The sequence below is a fragment of the Halichoeres trimaculatus genome, unplaced genomic scaffold (assembly GCF_033239565.1).
Source record: "Halichoeres trimaculatus isolate MK-OKI-2021-1 unplaced genomic scaffold, fHalTri1.1 fHalTri1_scaffold_9, whole genome shotgun sequence".
Classification (NCBI taxonomy): domain Eukaryota; kingdom Metazoa; phylum Chordata; class Actinopteri; order Labriformes; family Labridae; genus Halichoeres; species Halichoeres trimaculatus.
In genome coordinates this window covers 2,333,674-2,353,477 of record NW_027437188.1, presented here as the reverse complement: position 1 = coordinate 2,353,477, position 19,804 = coordinate 2,333,674, and the positions used below count along the sequence as shown (strand labels likewise).

The following is a 19,804-nucleotide window of genomic DNA, read 5'->3' as shown; positions in this document are numbered from 1 at the left end:
CAGGAGTGGCTCTGTGAAGATGTGAATATAGGTGACAGCTTCCGGTCTCTTGTTCACAGACTTGATTAAAAAACGAAACAGTCAGACCTATATTCTATATAAAAAGCCATCAGAAACCAGAGATTTTTTTACGGGGTATCCTGGTCTTGGATATTTCAAAGATGAGTGACATTGTTGACTTTAATGTCTTTTTAGTTCTTGTGTAACATCAATTTTTTTTCAAAAAGTAACGCAGGTGCTGTTATGGCTGTTTTCAGCCACTAACTTCCAACTGCTCTAAAAACCCATCCAATCAGTATTTTTTTCTACTTTTTTCACTAAAATCTCTTAATTCACTTCTGCCCTTGTCAAAATTACCAAGCATTGATAATAAGCGATTCATTGGAGGAGGGAAGAGGATTCAAAGCCAATGTGAACCACTCACAAATGGCTCTAAATACCTGCTTACATATGACAGTGACTACATAAAATCGCAATACACCTCTAGTTTACCAAAAAGAGCAGAACTCTTTTTAGACTACAAGGCACCCTTCTTCATCTGACCTATGACCTTCAACCTGGACTGTCTAAAACACTTGTGGTCAACCTATGACCTATTGGGAAATCTCCTGAGGCCTTCACCTGAAACATTAAAAACTATACCTTTACACATAGATGTACAGCAGTTCATTATAAATTTTCATTTGTAAACATAGGATTCAGAGATGGAAAACCTCATACAAAAGGGACCAGCTGCCCATACAATAACAGTAGACAAGAAATATGTGAATTTGTATTTAATAACAAATATCACAAGGGCAATTATAAACAAAGTCATGTAACATTATGTAACAAAACTGACAGTCCCTCAATTGAGTCCTGGATATTCTTATGAATTGGCTCATACTGCCATCTACTGGGCAAAAGGGGGAAAATGTTCTGTTCAAGCCACCTCCCCTGGCTCTTCTCAACGGAGAGAACACTAGCTGTGTCCCAATTCAGGGGCTGCAGCCTACGGAGGCTGTAGCCTTTGGAGGACCCGGCCTTTGTAGCCTGTGTAGACCGCAAAGGCCGAACTGAATTGAGACGGTCTGGTCTACGAAGCATTTCCTGTTTGTCACCCGAGACATCACACAGTGCCGCCCAGGCTTACATTACTTTTAAACACATGTAAACCAAAACCTCACATTTAAACAGGATGATTTTTACTATCTTTTCATTACTTTGTGTTATTATTATTTTTATTATTATTATTATTATTATTATTATTATTATTATTGTTATTATTATAATTATTATCCCTACTGATATAGTAAAGAACCAACATTTACATGAGAGTAAGGCAACAACGTACATTTTCAACATTTGATCAAGTGCTGGGGGGATGATAAATAAAAAAGTATAAAATACAAGCTGCTGAAATGATTTAATGTCTTTTTTGAATTCCCTGTAAAAAAAATAAATTAAAAAAAACACCAAGTACGTTTTTTTCCCAAGAGAATTTATTTTTATGAACAAATTTTTATATAATAATGAGAAGATTTCTAAAAAATCTATTTTTCGTCAGTATATTACTTGAAAAGAGCCCAAGCAACACATTTTCACACAGAAAAAGAAAATATTCTTTCACGCTTTAGAAACACAATCACATAGTTGTTGCCAGAAATCCTTCATATCTGGATAAAACAGGACTCCTTTTGGGCTGTTTCCCAAAGCCAAAGTACCTTGCCTTTGCCTTGGTCTGATGGGGGCGTGGGGTGGGCGTGGGCAGGCATCCACATCATAAGTTGCTGCCCCAGTGCTGTTCCAATGTTCATGTCCTCCGGAGGCATATGTCCTCCGTTTGGTTAGCATGTGGCTAATTGACCAAGGATACACAGGTGTATCCTTCACTGCCTTGCCATGGCTTTAAATACCCGACATGCAACGCGTGAATCTACAAAAAAGGAAAAAATGGAAGGAAAAGACGCACCAGCAGAGGCGCGTGTTAAATTTCAATTTAAATGTAAGTAACAAAATACACCTCTGAAAATAACAACTATACCATGTCCACCACTTAACTCCTTTGTGTGTCACTCATGTAACTATAATTACTGAGAAGCTGCACCTGCAGAGAGTCAATGATGTAACAATAAAAAAGCAAAAAGCGTAGAAAAGTGGCAAGCTATGACAATATTTGTAGCCATCTGAGCTCCTCCCAAAATATGCCTTTGTAGGCTGTTCCATTAGCATCTCCTTTTGAGCAGAGGCAGGACACTTGCCTTGGATTGGAGGGAAGTGGCTTAGGAGGCACTGCCTTCAAAGGCAAGGCAAGGCAAAGTGCCTGGGCTTTGGGAATCAGCCAGGGTGGATGAGCATCTGTTCTACACCAAAGCTCTTTCCGGACGATCGAGCTTCTCACCCTGTCTCTGTGAATAAGCCCAGCCATCCTGCAGAGGAAGTTTATTTCAGCTGCTTGTACCCGCGATCTTGTCAGGTAGCTAGTTCCTTGTTTTCAGTCCCAGGGTACGTTAATGTCACCCAGCAGCACACACCATGCGGCTGGCATGTCACAAAGTTAAAATGAGACACGTATTTCATAATCAAAGCAATATCGTCAACACATTTCACGAAGGTGTACTGACTCGTAGCCAAGCATTAACTATCTCGTTTCCACGCATTAAATGTCTCTTATTGTCTCTAATGGATATTATAATAATAATAATAATAATGATAATAATAATAATAATTATTATTATTATTATTATTATTATTATTATTATTATTACTAAGATTGTCATAGCAGAGTACATAATAAACACTGTACAAAAATAAAAGCGTCATTTAACGTAATATATCTTTTATTACCCATTTATCAGGAAGACTTTTATTTTGGTAGGGAGTCCAGTTTACCTATGATCGCGCTTTTCTGTTTCTTCGTTTTTAGACCTGAAACGAAAAAAAAAAACGAAAAAAGAAAGTTAAAAAAAAAAAAAAAAAATTCGCCTGTAATTTGATTGTGTTGTTTTCCTTTTTTTTCAATTCAAAACGAAAAAAAAAAACGTTTTTTTGTTTTTGTTAGAAAACGAAAAAAAGAAAAAAAAAGGCTCAATTTTCGCTTTTTCTGTTCATTGGTATTGACAGGAAAACAAATTATACTAAAGTCCCCTGACCCCTGACCCTACATGACCAAGGTACGTTTTATCAGTCTGTTTATGGGTATAGTCAGTGATGGGCAAGCTACTTGGAAAATGTAGCAAGTTAAGCTACAAGTTCATTTTGATAAACTATAGCTTCACAACAGCAAAAGCTAACCCAGAGAAATGTAGCAAGTTAAGCTACAAGCTACAGTGCAGAAGTAGCTGGCTACAGTCCCACTACTTTTTTTTTTTTTTTTACAACCAAACAAATAGGCAGTTAAAAAATATACAGTTTGATTGTTTATCAAATGATCAGCTTGTCATCAAGCTCTGCTCAGTCTGATAATGTGCCATTCATTTGAATCAGGTGTGCTGGAGTGGGGTAACATCCAAAACATGCAGGGCAGGGGTCCTCCAGGACCAGGGTTGGGTAACACTGATCTTGAGGAATGTAATCATCTCTACATATTTCAGGCAAAAGTAATAATTTAGACTTAGATGTCTTTCCTTTGTTCTAGGGATTTGGTTCTCATGCAAATAATATTCATACATAATAGAAATTAAATACATACACAGTTTGCATTTTCTTTCCCTGACCATCCCCACAATGTTGTTCATTTTTTTGCACATGATTCTGTTGAATACACAAAATCTCTCACTTTTTTTGTTTTTAATTCTGAAGACTATACATTTAAAAGGCAGTAAATTATACTTTCCCAGAGTCCTTTCTAAGGTGTGGGGCAATCGCAGTTTTATAAGAATTTGATTTAAGAGTAAACATAATAGCAGGATAGAGGCATTTGAAACAAGTGGCTCTAGGCCCATTTAATGGCTCCAAGGTAAGAGTGCAGCTACTTTCCTTTTCATCAACTCACCTTAATGTGCGTTATCAGTTTTGTATTTAAAGTCTTTGATGTTGAGAGCTGTTTGTTTGTTTTTTTGGTTTACACAGTAAACACGTGAAGACGTAGATTTTATCATTTGTATTTGTTCTCGTCATAAATTTGTCAAGAAACGGCCATGGAGAAGAATTGTTGTTGACCTCTTCTCGGGCGTTATCTCCTTCATTACTACTTTCTACCTCTGTCATTATCCGGTTGTTCTTCCATCCCTCCCTTTTGCTTGTTTTGCCTTTACTCGTCGTCATTTCACACGTGCGTTTGGTATGGGTGTAGGACTCAGCTTCTTGGTTGGAGTGGCATGACCCGCCTTATCTTGCCTCTGATTGGGTAACCTTACCCAACTGTGAGTCGCCATAGTCGTCATATGCAAACAAACCAATCACCGCAAAAAAAAACAACCCCCCCCCCCACAAATCTTTATTCAGCCGACTTCTTCTGGACACTCGACAAGACAGTAACGTGTAGCTTCCGTCGCTGCTGGCTCTAAAAATAGCTTCGTTACAGAAAGAGCTACTTGACTCAAATGGAGCGGCGCTGCCGCCTCGCTACAGAAAAATGTAACTAAAGCTACTAGCGCCGCTACTTGTAGCGCGCTACTGCCCATCACTGGGTATAGTCTGGGTATAAAAGACACGAACAGAAACAAGAAATCAAGCTGTTTTTCAGTTTTTCTATTTTGTACAAAAAAAAAACAGCAAATGGCTTGTTTTTTCGTTTTGTATTTTGCGCAAAAGACAAAAAGTTTTTGTCTTTGCCGTTTTGACACCAAAAAAAAACTGATGATTCCACTCAATATTTAATTTCGTTAGTGGGCGGGGCTTTGAAGCCTGACAGTGCTGTGCCCTTCAAAATAAAACTTCTCTGGCAGGCTTGGAGAACCGGACTTTCAGTGAACTGCCTGCATTTATCCAAATCAACACAAGTAGTGTGCACAGTACAGGATTTACACCGAAGTAATCTATCTATTGATTGAGAGAGAAGCCTATTTGTCAGCGATAAAACGGACGAAAAGAGATCGAGGAAGCACGAGGAAAGTAGGCATTTAAATGATCCGGAGGTGTTTCGGGCCATAACAATGCCTTCAATCATTCCTAAATGTCCAAGTGATCCATACATGGATGATGATACTTCAATGATACACATATAAATATATATAAATATATATATATATATATATATATATATATATATATATATATATATATATATATATATATATATATATATATATATATATTTATCCATTTAAATGAATTATGATTCACCCCGGTAGGCCTATATATCTTTTCTGAGTCAACACTGACTTATATTGACGTTTTAATCAGTTTTGCTATCATCAAATACCCCATTTAATACCGAATAAATCAGCACATCTTGTCAAAAATAACGATTTAAAAAAAAACTAAAAAACAAACTATACATACTGGACTACACTGATTGGGCGAGAATTTTTGCTGAATTGACTATACTGACTCAAGTATCTGGTGCGTACCACGGATAATCTTGCTCATTTCACAAAGGTCATCTATGAAAGAAGTATTAACGTTGAATTTGACACTGTAGTGTTAATGTCATGCTCATGAATCGCAGTAGTTTCGGGTACATTTTTGTTACATAGTTAATTATTTACGAGTAGAAAATAAACATATGATGGCTATTGTCTTTAAGTTACATACAGTAAGTGGGGGACTTTCGTTGACATGTGCAGTATCTATGATCTTCCAGCAGAGGTCGTACTTCACAACTACCTTTCTAGGATGTTCAAATGGTGCCTCCGTGTTTAGATTGAAGGACTAAGCTGTTTTCTGCATTCACGTCAGTTGTGATCAAGCAATGCTGTACGTTTGTCGAATAGGAGCTGCAATGTTTATCTTTGTATTGTTTAATTCATTGTTATGGCCCGAAACACCTCCGGATCATTTAAATGCCTACTTTCCTCGTGCTTCCTCGATCCTTTCTTGTGCGTTTTATCGCCAACAAATAGGCTTCTCTCTCAGTCAATAGATAGATTACTTCCATGTAAATCCTGTACTGTGTACAATACTTGCGTTGATTTGGATAAATGCAGGCTGAAAGTCCGGTTCTCCAAGCCTGCCAGAGGAGTTTTATTGTGAAGGGCACAGCACTGTCAGGCTCTAAAGCCCCGCCCACTAACGAAATGAAATATTGAGTGGAATCATCATTTTTTTGTGTGTCAAAACGGTAAAAACAAAAACGGGCCGTTTATATATATATATATATATATATATATATATATATATATATATATATATATATATATATATATATATATATATATATATATATATATTTTTTTTTTTTTTTTTTTTTTTTGTCTTTTGCGCATAACACAAAAACGAAAAAACAAGCCATTTCCTGTTTTTGTTTTTTTTTTTTTTTTTTTTTTTTGTACAAAACGCAAAAACGGAAATACAGCTTGATTTCTTGTTTCTGTTCGTGTCTTTCATACCCAGGAAGCAGACTGATAAAACGTACCTTGGTCGTCAGCCATGTTGTAACCGTTCATCTTGGGTGATACATTCACTGGACATTGTAATTCTCCAACACAGCATAAGTTGCTGCGCAAATATACGGTTTAATTATTTCAAAATAACATGTAGTGAAGGTTTTTTTTTTTTTTTTTAATTTGGCTGTTGAGAAAAATACGCTTAGGATAATATTAGTTATCACTGAATAAATTCAGAAAAATTAATAACTCTACATTCCTAACCGTTCGTGAGAGATGCGAGAGAAATTACGTCACTGTCAGCGGCTGGTGAGTGAGTCAGTATCCAAAATGTCGTTTTACTTTAACTGATTGAGTGGACTGTATAGTCCACTACATCTTATTCACTATAAAGTGATTGGTGAGTAGGGAATGAGTGAATGATTTCGGACACAACAGCAGTGTGAAAGGTGCAGTGCCGATGCAGCCCTTTAGTGGCGCTGTGGGCTACAAGAAGACCTGAAAACATCCGGTCCGCCCTGTCTGTTGTCTTGATGCCGGACGTGCGTCATGCGAACTTGTTGACCAGCTGCACAGTTCATCTACAGATATGGTGAGAGAGTACATTTAGGGGCACTTCCTTGTCTGTGTATACTGGCTTTACCTGAGCGGGCCAGAGGATCAGGAACAACAAGGAGACTAAATCCTGGACCACAACCAGGAATTATGACTTCAGTGATGAACAGAGGTCAGTTTTTCAGACTATACTCTTTAATTAGATCACTCGTTCAGTTTGCATCACTCCGTCCGCTTGTTTCCTGTGCATTAGAAAGAGCCACGTGCAGACTACTGTTTGAACTTAATGGGATACAAAGAAATTCACTGTTTAACATCTTGAATAGGAAACAGATATGCTTACACGTTTTATTTGTGTATTTAACAAATGTAATGTTAAGTAAAGAGAAAGCCCGGCCAAAAAAGGTCACACACCTTCGCTGGTCTGCCTTTAGCTTTGATCACGGCACGCACTTGCGAAGCGTATTGTTTCAATACGCTTCTGAAATGTCTCAACATTTATTTCCATCCAGTGATGCATTCATTTTTCAACAAGATCTTGCATTGATGATGGGAGACTCTGACTGCTGTGCAAAGCCTTTTTCACCAAAGAGTCTCAATGGGGTTAAGGTCTGTACTCTGTGGTGTCCAATCCATGAAAATGATGTCTCATGCTCTCTGAACCACTCTTTGATAATTTGGGCCCAATGGATCCTGGCGTTGTCATCTTGGAATTTGGCCATGCCATCGAGGAAGAGAAAATCCAGCGATGGAAAAACCTGGTCATTATATAGTATATTCAGGTAGTCAGCTGACCTCATTCTTTGAGCACAGACTGTTGCTGAACCTAGACCTCACCAACTGTAGCAACCACAGATCATAGCACTGCTGCCACAGGCTTGAACAGTGGGCCCGAGGCATGATGGTTGCATCACTTCATCTGCCTCTCTTCTTACCCTGATGTGCCCACTACTCTGGAACAGGGTAAAGCTGGACTCATCAGCCCACATGACCTTTTTTCATTGCTCCAGAGTCCAATCTCTATGCTCCCTGGCAAATTGAAGCCTTATTTTTCCAGTTAGGCTCACCGATTGCTGACTGACAGCGGTCAGACTCTGCCATCGTCAATGCAAGATCATGGTGAAAAATAAATGTAACACTGGATGGAAATAAATCTTGTGACATTGCAGAAGCTTGTCAAAACAATGCCACAGCCAATGTGTGCTGTAATCAAAGCTAAAGGCAGTCCAACAAAATATTAAAGTGTGTGACTTTTTGGTGGCAACTTTTTTTGGGCCGGGCACTGTATCCAATCCAACCCAAAACAACCACAGCTGACCACAATGCTGTATAGTGCATCCAGAGCAGCTCACATGACACAAAAGGTAACTCCATGCATGTACCAAATTGATTGAAATACATAGATATTTACAGTTGAACATAGAGCATAAATAATACGAGATACAAACAGGTACATGGTTAAATCAATCCTTAGGCAATGATCAGCAATAGATCAACACTGAAAGCAATGCTTGTAATAAACACACTTATTTTCTTCTTTTTTATTTATTATGAATGAATATTGGAACACAGTATAAATGTTAAAAGGCACAGATGTGTATCCATGACAGTAATGAAAATAAAGAGGTCACAGACATTGAATAAGTATCATTGGTAATTTAAACAACTTAAAGAGGCAGGCCCTCACCTCACAGTAGCTCTGATTGAATCTCTTTTTGGAAACATTTGTGACTTTAAAACTTTATGAATTTTAAACCAGGACTGAGTCTCGCACTGTCATTTTTTTAATCCCCGCCTGGTCTCTTATTCCTCCAGACTGGTCAGTTCTTCAGGGAGCGTTTGTCCTGGCTGATAAGCTGTGTCATCCATCAACCCTGTCCTCCCTTCAGAAGGCTGACTGGAGCAGGGTGGGAAACCCAGTCCTGGAGGGAATCAAAGAAGTCTGCACACACAGCGAACATCTGCCTGCCTCAGCAGACAGTGTTACAGAGACTGTAGTCTGTGCTGTGTGGCTGAAGCTGCTGTGCAGGGAGGCTGGAGAGGATGTAGAGACAGGCTGGAGGGAGAACCCTTTCTTCCCCCTGCAGAACAGCATCCCTGAAGTCAGCCACGTGGTCCTGCTGGAGGTGATTAAGTCAACCCATGCTGCTCGGATATATGCCCAGCTCCTGCAGTGTCTTCCTCAGCCTCAGCTCTGCACTGAGCTGGACAGGCTGGTGCAACATGTGAAGAGCAGCCCAACCACGGAAGAAGATGTGCAACTCTTTGTGGAGGTGTGGTGGGAGCTGTGGAGAGGTCGTGATGAGCAGAAAGCTGCTGATATAGAGGATTTATTTGCTGCACAGTTTGCTCGTCTCTCTTCTGAGGCTTCAGGTGAGACTCTTCAGGCCGCCAAGAGGTTAAAGCTGGACCCAGCAGATGAGACAGAACCAGCTCCAAATAACGATACTCTGCGTGTTCTGCTTCATGCACTTCAAGATATTAAACACCATTTTTCTGGGACACATCTTTGCCTCCAGGCTCTCTCTGTATGTCTCAATGCTCTGTACACAACCTTTCTCATCAGCCAAGCAGTTGCACTTCCAACCAGAGAGAAGCTTCAGATCCTATCCAAAGCTGTCAGCATCAGAGAAAAGAACGATGGGAAACCGAGTCCTGAGCTTGTCAGGGAGGCACATCAGGACCTGCAGGCCTCTCACACTCCATCTCAGTTTCGGCCAAGCAGGATGAAGTTTGGTGAAGCCTTAAAGGTTGTAATAGACATTGCTGAGTTTTGGCAAAACAGCGGGTTCCTGGAAGTAAGCGGATCTTGTTACCCAGCTTTTCAGTTAGAGCTGAGTGTCCGGAGAGTCCTGACAGCTCTGCATAGGGCAGACCAGCCTGAAGGTGTGAACACACTCAGAGGTCTGCTGGAGTCACTCACTTTCCCTGCTGCAGAGAGCAAACCAGAGCTGATGTCCAGGGTGGCAGCGATCATCATTAGCCACCATCTGGACGGTTATCAGGACTTTGCAGGGCTGTTTGTCAGCGAGATGATCTGGGTCAAGGACTGGATGGACTGCCTGGACTGCCTGGAAAAAAACCAAGCAGCCTTCCAGCAGCCACACACCCTCACCAAACTCACCACCACACTCATGAGCAAACTCCAGAGCCCGGGCACAGACGTGGGCCAGAGCAGGAGGCTGATGAAAGTCACCACAGACATATTTTCTGCTCTTACCTTAGAAGACAAGAATGAAGCATTGTCTGAAATGCTGAGACTGTCCAGCAGGGGGTTCTTTGGGTGCTCTGTTCCCTCTGCGGTGGCTGACGGGTTTGAACAAGAGCTCAACATGGCCTTCAACTGCATCATCCAAGGAGGATCAGCAACGCCACACAGCAATCTGAACACAGCCGTCTCTTTAGTGGCCAGAGTGGCCTTTCAGAATCCAGAGGCCGCTCTTAGGTCGTGCTGTCACTCCGCTGTGTTCAATAAGGGAGCTTTCTCTCTGATGGCTGCCATCCTGCAGCAGCTGCCCGGCCTCAGAGGACAGAGAAGAGGAAAAGATGGAGCTCAAAGTGAGAAAAGAGAGGAGTCTGAGGAGAGGATGGATGAAAGGAGAGATGGTACAAGAAGGAGCAGTCTGCTCTGCAGGTGTCTGCAGGAGGTCATGGACTCCAGATCGTTGTCTGCTCTTGAAAAGGAGCAGTTCCTCAGGTTTGTGGACCTGCTGATGAAGACAGGCATGGGCAGTGAAGGAGAAGAACGAAAGGAGAGCTTCCTAACGCCTCCAGAGGTTGTAAACGTCTTTGTGCTGCCTCATCTCTCCTCTCTGGGTGAGTCTTCTGCAGCGTGCAAGACCCTGGATTGTGTGAATGTGTAAATAAAAAAAGAAATAAACTAAGCTGAAAAAATAAATAGGTTGAACTGTCTGAAGAAGTCATTTGATCACCAATCCTAGAGATTCCTGCTCAGTGAGCGGCAGAGCTCATGAGGCAATGTTTGGTGACATTGGTTACATTAAATGAGTAAACTGATTGTAAGCATCATGTTTATATGAACAGCTGTAGTTTATTTAGGATTAATATCTCTGTACCAAATATCTCTAACCAAAGCTGCCTGTCTTCATACCATCTGTTTATTTCCCCTCAGCTAACGGCTCCTTGGGTTTAGACCTGAGTCTGCAGCTCCTGAGTGGCGCTCTGTCTGTGGATGTTCAGGGAGCAGCTTCTTCTCCTCACTGGGTGACTGACTGCTCTCCTTTCCCTCTCCTTTACATCCTCGCACAGCTGCTCAGCCAGACCCTCCGGTTTGTGAGATGACTGTTTTTCAAATCCAATCCAGAATCTGATCATTCCCTCTTAACAAACACCTGAGTTAGCTGGGCATGAGGAGAAAAGATGTGATTAGCTGGTCCTGGATAAGATCAGAACAGATGTAATGTTTAGACAAAGTCCTGAGGTTCCTGCAAAAATTGGAATCTGAATCAAAACTCTCTGTTACTTGAGACACCAGTGTCTAGCTAAATAAAACTGGATCAAACTAAACATGTTTTTATAACAGTGGAATATCGTTTCATTTACAGGAAACAGCAGATTTAGAATATGTGACTTTTCAAAGGGTCTGCTCAAACACAGCAGGTTCTTTGCAATGTGAATATCTTCTCCTGTACAATCCACTTACTCTTTTACCTTATTTCAATGACCTCCAGCTTTATGTGGTAGCAGTAATTTAATGTAGTCAGTCTATCTGTTTTTGATTGGTAGGTGTTGGGATGAGCCAGCAGAGGGTGCTGTCAGCCACTGGTCCATGGACACCAGGGATCTGCTGGTGTCAGTGCTGACCTCTGTGGCCAAGGTGATGGGTGCTGAGGTGGCAGCAGACCCCAGCAGCTGGTCCAGAGCTCTGTTCTGGCTCTACAACAAGATGGAGGATCTGGACTGGACAGTTCGGTTCCACCTAAAGCCTGTGTGGGGAGAGCACTTTAAAAATGAGGTTCCCTCTGCTCTGCTGACCGTGTGTGAGTTACCTGAGCAGGTGAGAACATTAGGGGGCGATGTGGGGAAAATATGTCAGGATGTTTTTATGGCAGGATCAGGATCTGAATGTGATCAGGATTGTTTTCTATATTCAGACTATTTTGACTTCAAGCAACATTTTTAGACCCAAATATTTCTGACTCTCCATTCTGAACATTTTTCTGCTCCCTCTCCTCACTTTAATCTGAACTCTCACATTTCTACATCCTGATTAATCCTTTCATATAAAGATGTTTGCTGAAGACTTGTTGAGTTTCTGCAGAATGTTCAGAGCTTTGGCTTCATACCATCAGCCTATGAAGAGTCCACATAGAATTCAGTCAGACCTTTAGACTTTGGACAGAAAATGTAAATGTGCACATGATCATGATTCATTTCAGTGATTATTGGTTTGTAAGATGAGAACTGGGGTCATATAATCTGTGTACAATGAACCTGCTCTGAACTTTGCGCTCTCAGCTCTGAGCTCTCAGCAGGCCTTGAACCAGGAAGCTGGATTAATAAAGTCTTTGTTGATAGGAGCTGAGGCAGTAAAAAAAAGTTACTGGATAATCTGAAAAAGGGGTTTAACCATCTTTTGGGGCCAGTTTGTCTTTTTCTTTGTATTGTATCAGTGAAAAGAAGAATGCTCCATTCACCATCTGATTCTCAAACAGGTCTCTGTTGGATATTTTATTGGTGGATGTTTGAAAAACCAGACTTCTTTGAAATTTCTGCTAACGGTACGCTACCTCTGGGTGGAGGATCTGAACAGTCTGAGGCACTTGGGTCAATACAGGACATGAATCGTTAGGGATCAGTTTATCTTTAACAGAATGAAACTAAACTGTTCATTCAAAATTTCCTCTTCATGCTGAAACTAAAGAGGGAGGACCAAAGAGGGACCAGAGGTTTGAAGTGAGACCTTTTCTGAGTCAGTCCTGATGTGCAACGTTGCAGATTACGGAAGTACTGGTCCTGGTTTATGTATAATTTCTACATTTCCATCCTATGATCCTTCTCCTCTTCTTTCCTCCCGTCATCTGCAGGACTGGTCTGGTCTGGACCTGCCTCAGTATGGTCTGGGAACAGGTCTCCTGGCCTGGATGGAGTGCTGCTCTCTCTCAGACTCCCTGCTGTCCACCATGTTGGCTCATCTCTCTTTGGTCCCCGACCATGTCAACATGTTCAGCAAAGGTCTGCTGGTGGCTCTGACCCAGACCCTGCCCTGGTGCTCGGTCTCACAGTGGAACAGACTGCTGAGAGTCCTGAAGGAGCTGATCACCTCAAAACGCCTCCATGTTCCCTTCTCCTTAGAGTACGTGGACTACCTGCCTCTCCTGGATCTAAGGAGGTTCTCCTGTGAGCTCCGCCTGTCCATCCTCCTGCTTCGGGTCTTTCAGCTGCTCTGCGGGCCTAGCTGCTCGGACTGGCTGTCAGGGGACGGCTGGGCCCACTTGGGCCGGTTATATGCCCAGGCTGTGAGGGAGATGATGAACTCAGTGAGGACCAAGCTGCCTCTGCCCTCCTCTGGAGCTCTGAGCGTCTCCCAACCATTGTCACCTACAGCCCCAAAGATGTGCTCATCAGACAGACCCCCAAATGAGTCCAAAGACTCTTTAAAAGACCCCAGACCAGCAGAGGACTCTTCTCTGGACACAGGGGTGGAGACAGCTCCCTGCCAGGAAGTCCTGTTTGTCCTCAGCCAGCTTTTCTGCCACGTTCAGCACATCCAGGTACCAGAATCTGCCATCAGCGATGCCAACATGCAAAGCTGTGATTGGCTTAGTGGGGCGAACCAGCCTTTTAGAGCTGGATCATGGAGCCAGGGTCTCAGTAGACTCTTAACCTGCTCAAACTTTAGTCACCTCTGATTTAATGTGTTTGTGAATCCAGGTGATGGTTAAAGTTCATGTCTCTCTCTCTAGGTGATGATGCCAGGCGCTCTGAGTGAACCTTTGTTCCTCTGCTGTCTGGAGATCCTCAGCTACTACAAGGCCGTGATGTCTGCGTGCCCTGGCAGCAGCAGCCCCCTGGAGAGCGAGAACACGCGCCACTTCTTCTCCACCATTACCGACAACCTGGAGAATGAGCAGATGAAGGCTGTGCTGCATCAGAAGATTGCTCAGCTGGTGTCGACTGCTGCCTGAGAGTCCCATTCGCACATAGGAGCACAGGGCGTTGCATGATTCTCCACCTGTGGTTTCATGAGGGGCGCTAAGAGAACACAGCACTTTAAAATAAAAGGGGGATTTTCACAGCTGATGTCTGCCTGTGGCTGTTGTGTCATTTCTTCTCTGCACAGGTTCATCAACAGCTGCCTGAGATATGACGACCTGAATAATCTGAGTTTAATTTGACAAACAAAGAATGACAAACAGTGGTTCAAAAAGTGTTGGATTCGCACAGAATATTTGACATTTTCCTTTTATTTCTATAAATATTTTATGTACCAAAGGTAAAGCAGCATGCTCAACATTTTAACACACAGTAACCGCCCACAGACAAATGACACAAATCAAGAAACAAAAAGATGTAGTGCAACATAACTTAGAATTCTGCAGGATTCTGTTAAGATTAAAAGTTTGGGGAAAATTAATCCAAGAATTACAAAAAAAACCTGGAACTGGAAACACTGGAGTTGTTTGAGTTCATGAACTCTTAGAGGAAAATCATACTACTGATAGAGGGAAAGGTGCAAATTTTACAGCAAATCACAGCTACTTGGGTACAAACTTTCTTTTCCTAAGCTGGTCTAACTAATTTCTCCTTTCCTCTCCTGATGTTTCCCCTTATCCTCTTCTTTCCCTGAACCTTCTTTCTTCACTTCTTCACATGAACGCCTGAAAACTTCTCAGAGCTCTTTAACACTTTCTAGCAGAGGGCCATTTACACAGCAACGGTTTTAGGGTGAAACGCAAAAGTATTGTTGCGCACTGGCCTCTCGTTTACAAGGAAACAGCATTTTAGCCGACCTAAAATGCAAACTTTTGAAAATGGTCTTCCAGAGTGGAATTTATCAAAAATGCTGCAGCCACCGTTGTTGTGCAAACAGTAGGCCAGTGTTTTCAGTGGAAATGTTGTCACGCTCCACTTCGTGCATGTGCCTCCAACAGTACCAATGTTACAATCATTGTTGACTAACGTTGCGCTTGTGCTGCTGAATCTGCTGACTGTCTGTAACAAAATGAGCATCTGTTGCTCCACTTCTGATCTTAGCATTCACCAATAAACCAGATGATTGGCTCAACTCTACTTCAGTGAAGATCTACCAGGCCTCGCATGCAGTGCTTTCAGTCCCTCAGCATTTCTGTGTAAACACAGACTTTTTTCACCACGTCTTAGTGTTTTCAGATGAAATGTTGTGTAAACAGAGCTGTTCCTCACAGCGTGACGTTCCCCGCACTTAGTCCCAGGAGGAAGAAACCAGAGTGTGATGTTAACACCATGATGGAGGGAAAAGAGACAGAGACCAACCTGTGATGAATCTGCAGCTGCTTGGCTATTCTTGCTTCTTTAATCGGGTTTCTTTCGCCTGCCCTGTTTCTCCCTCCTTGCTCTCTGCTGTCACAAACATCTCTAACCCAGCCCAGGTGCTCATCATCTGGCTGAAATAGGTCTCAGTAAAGTCTGGGTGAAGTTCTGGCTGTTTTCCAAACCGCCTTCTACATACTACAGGTGACTGTAGTATGTAGTGGGCACTACATACTACCTACTGCTTTTGCTTGTAGTATGTAGTATGAATTTTCTGGGTCTGTTTTGTAGTATACCACTCTGGTTTCCAGTCTCAGAAGGTGGAGCCACAGATGATGTTGGGTTTTTTGCCTTTAATGTAAATACACAAAACAAGCAATTGACAGATCTTGGTATTTGGTCATTTTGTTAATCCTATCAAACAGAATCATCATTCTTGATTTCTAATCTTACACTAAAAGTTAAATCGTTTCCTGAAAATAAATCTGAAAGGGATTTTTATTTTTTACAGCTGATGTAAAAAACACTTCTATCCATGTATAGTTTAAAAAGTGAATAAATAATTTATATGGGAATTTGTAGAAGTTAACACCTCTTACTGGAAGAGACAAGATTTACAGGTGTTTTTCACATCACTTCACTTCTTTCTAATGGACGGTTTACCGTTAGTGTTGTGTTGTAATTATAATGCTGATTAATTTTACTAGATGGCAGTAATTCACAGAAACCTGCCAACGCATAGAAAAACAGCATTAGCGCCGTGCATTGTGGGAAACAGTATGCCAGGTAGACTGGTCAGTTGCATACTGAGAAATTTTCCTGGAACGGTAGGACATCCGAGAATTTTTAGTATACTGCAGATTTTGCAAGTTTTTGCACACTACCTACTACATACTGACTTTCAGCCAAAATAATAGGCTCTGCTAGAGTAGTAGGCGGTTTGGAAAACAGCCTCTGTTTTCAGTATGTGTTCACTGAAGCAGCCCTCTGACAGCATTCTGGGAAGTTTTAAGGAGATTTTTTTAATATATGAAACAGTTTAAACCTTTTACCTCCAGCTCCTGATACTGTCCCTAACTTCAGTCAGTCTGTCCTCATCCCTTCTTTTCCTCTGTCTCCCTTCCCTCTCTGCCGAAGATACAGCCTGTTAGCTTTCTTCAGCAGCAGGATGAACCAGTAGATCTGAGGAGCCAGGATCACCAGGTTACCCAGGTTGCAGTGCAGGGGCAGATGAAAGGCCACGCGGTGCAGGGGGATCCCAAACTGCCGGCCGTACATCCAGTACATGAAGGGGAAGATGAGGATCCGACAGATAAAGAAAGTCAGGAGGACGATGAGGCCATTGATTCTGTGCAGGTGGGTGTGATCCAGGCCAAGCTGGAGGATGAACCAGATAACGAGAAAAGCATCAAGGTTACAACTTCCTGTGCCAAAGTCAGCTGGAAGAAAACTAAAAGCCCCTCTCAGAGGTCAGGAGTATGACAGAATTTACCTGGATGAGAATCTTTCCCATTGAGACAAAAGGTGTGCTGAACTCTGTGGTGAACAAGCAGCCAACGAAGAAATCCCCCAGCCCTCCCCTGAAGAACTGTAGATTATAGAAAGAAACATCAAAAGAGGAAACCAAACGTCTTTGAGACCCCTCTCACCGAGATCTGAGCAGCACTCACCAGAGTGATGGGCAGGAAAATGAGAAGCAGCGTCATGTGATGGAGCACCAGCATCCAGTCCTTCCTGAGGAATGCCTTCACCGTGTGAGCAGAGTGGCTGCTGTACTGGCCGCTCTGATCTCTCTCCCTCTGAGTGTGGTGGTGGCTCAGGTACATGGCGAAGATGTCATAGGCCATGTAAGGAGCTCCAAACAGTGTAAAGCTGTTGGTCAACCAGTGACTGCACACAGAGAAACTAATGATTGATGCAATCACAGCTCATCCTCTATATAGTGATGAAGACGCTCACCTGTCAGTCATGACGTCTCTGCAGGACGCCACCACGCACACTCCGGCCACAGTCGCAAGAGATGCATGGACAACAGAAACAAGCCTGGAAAAACAGTCAGATGGAAGGAACATCATCTTCAATCATAATAACAGTTCAGTCTGTTTGCATTACACCTTTAAAATGAGGAATGCAGCTACAAGTCTTTGATGACAGGAAAAATCAAGACAAGTTTGTCAGGCAAGGCCCTTGCCTGACAAACTTGCAAGCTAAAACTTCCTAAAAACTTTGACCCCCTTGCCGCAAGGGGGTCAAAGTTTTCAGCTAGATGCACCAAATGCCACTAAAAGAAAGACTAATTTCTCGCTGTCTTCACATTACCGGTCCCAAAGAAACATTACACCCACAAAGGAGTGGTCATCAGCATCTTCAGCTTAAAAAATGTACAGGTCTGTTTTAAAATTAGACCCAACTTTGAATTAGAAAAAAAAAAAAAAGCTAAAATTAAAAGTTAGAGCTTTATTTAAAAAAAAAAAAAAAAAACTTACCATGGGTTGGTTCAAAGGAAAACAGGTTTATGGGGAACATGTGGATCTCTTTTTTTTATATATATTAAAGCCAAAGGTACACCAAACCAAACTGAAATGTCCTCTTGTTTCTTTGTGTCTAATTACTCAGCCCTGGTAAAATAAAATAGATCATTTTACAAACTTTGGTCAAATTTTGTGTCTTCAATTCAAATTCAAATTTACTGGGCAGGTATGTGTACACAGAGAGCTAAATATTAAAATTTAATACAAATGAAATTTGATAGTGATACAGCTCTTATGCAAACACACCCTATTCCTTGTTTTTAAAATTAAGCTGTGTAGAAAAAAAAAGCAATGTAGACATTTCTATGACACTGATGTGATTCATCAAAATAAAACAAAGAAAGTGTTAAAAAAAAAAACTCCAGATAAATTGACAGAAATGTAACCCTTAGAAAAATGAGCCATTTAAAAGTGATGATGAAAAAAACATTGGTCAAAACAGGTGATTTTACAAGTTTACTATAAAGAATGTAGAAAAACCACAAGAGCGTTTTAGATGCTGATATTCTGCTGTTCAACTTTGAAAAAGTTGATAATTTTTTTTTAAAATAAACTTGTGAATTTGATCAGTATTCAAAACAGGGCTGGTGTAATAGTCTACAGTCAGGACCTAAATCAGATACATTCAACAGAGACAACCTTTTAAAGTTTAAAATATCCAAGTGTGCGCATACTCAAGGCCCTGAATGAGTCTGTGCTGGGCGCCACAGTAGATAAAGTCTGGCTGCTCCCCTGCTCACAGGAAGAAATAAAACTCGATAACTTCATTCTGGAAAGGTTTCAGGTTGTTACACCAAAGCCGAATTTAACATAAATGTGTTATCATTGATAGATCGGACTAAATCTCTACAGTGGTTGTTTACTAATCAGTGAGTCAGATGATCTTGAACGGCACCGTTGCTTAAAGGGGTTTGGTAACGCAGTGGGTCTGTACCGTGGGGGTCGTGTGGGTGTTGCTGACCTCTCACTGATGGACACAACATCAGCATCGCTCCAGGCTGTGAAAAAGCATCTCAGAACTTTCTTGAAGGAGTAGAAAAGACCCGGAAACACCACAGATCCACAAGCTACCGCAGCCAACATGCTCTAAATCCAGCTCTTCCACCTTCAGCAACAGCACCACCTCAGACCGGACCAGACTGAAAGGGGACTGCAAGTCTGACGGATCCTGATATACTGCAAACTAACAATGTACTACTGCCGCAAAAGGTCGACATCAGATCTTCTGTGATGTAGCTTAACTTCCTCTTCATAGGGATCAGTTTCATTTAAAGTGACAGTATTGGTTGAAGGAGAGTTGCTCTGCGCCAATAGGAAGTCCTGACCTCTCCAACCTTTACCGCTCACCCAGTTAAATTGGAATGTCAACCGCAGTCACAACCACCTGTTCACTATCCCACCAATACAAATACTAGATGATCATTTTCTTGTTTTTATGAAGCTGATTTTTTTTTTCACCCAATACTTTTGCTGTGTAAGGTAACCCTGACTGTCATGATAGGGACCCACAAATAATAATGTTATTATTATTATTATTATTATTATGTATATAATTATCTTTGTAGTTGTTGTTTTGTTGTTTCAGAATAAAGATGACACAAAGTATTGATTAGAAGAAGGTTTTATTGAATGAAATGGGTGCTAAAAAATAGTCTTTCCAGTTTTTAATTTATTAGCTCTTTTCAATGTTTTCAGTCTAATTGCTGAACAAATTAACATCAAATTTCAAGTTAAAACGTACAGTGAAATTATAACAATAGATTTTTTTTACGTTTACAG

At 41.5% G+C, this 19,804-nt stretch overlaps 2 protein-coding genes across 3 annotated transcripts; one reads left to right on the top strand and one right to left on the bottom strand.

The window, feature by feature from the left end:
• Window positions 1-6,926: 6,926 nt before the first annotated feature.
• On the top strand, window positions 6,927-14,522 carry gemin4 (gem (nuclear organelle) associated protein 4). Its single transcript, XM_074679369.1, has 6 exons — window positions 6,927-7,194; window positions 8,838-10,838; window positions 11,155-11,311; window positions 11,769-12,039; window positions 13,070-13,756; window positions 13,949-14,522. Exons 1-6 carry the CDS (start codon window positions 7,173-7,175, stop codon window positions 14,168-14,170), a joined length of 3,360 nt encoding a protein of 1,119 aa, XP_074535470.1. The 5' UTR covers window positions 6,927-7,172; the 3' UTR covers window positions 14,171-14,522.
• Window positions 14,492-19,344, bottom strand: LOC141797722 (TLC domain-containing protein 3A-like). 2 transcript variants are annotated; one of them, XM_074679370.1, is made up of 5 exons: window positions 18,960-19,344; window positions 17,454-17,537; window positions 17,165-17,384; window positions 16,987-17,082; window positions 14,492-16,871 (listed from the first exon to the last, which is right to left on the bottom strand). In XM_074679370.1, the coding sequence occupies exons 1-5, from the start codon at window positions 19,106-19,108 to the stop codon at window positions 16,578-16,580; spliced, it is 843 nt and encodes a 280-aa protein (XP_074535471.1). In that variant the 5' UTR covers window positions 19,109-19,344; the 3' UTR covers window positions 14,492-16,577. The 2 variants fall into 2 exon arrangements, with proteins under 2 accessions (XP_074535471.1, XP_074535472.1); XM_074679371.1 differs by having other exon boundaries at window positions 18,987-19,344.
• Window positions 19,345-19,804: the final 460 nt, after the last annotated feature.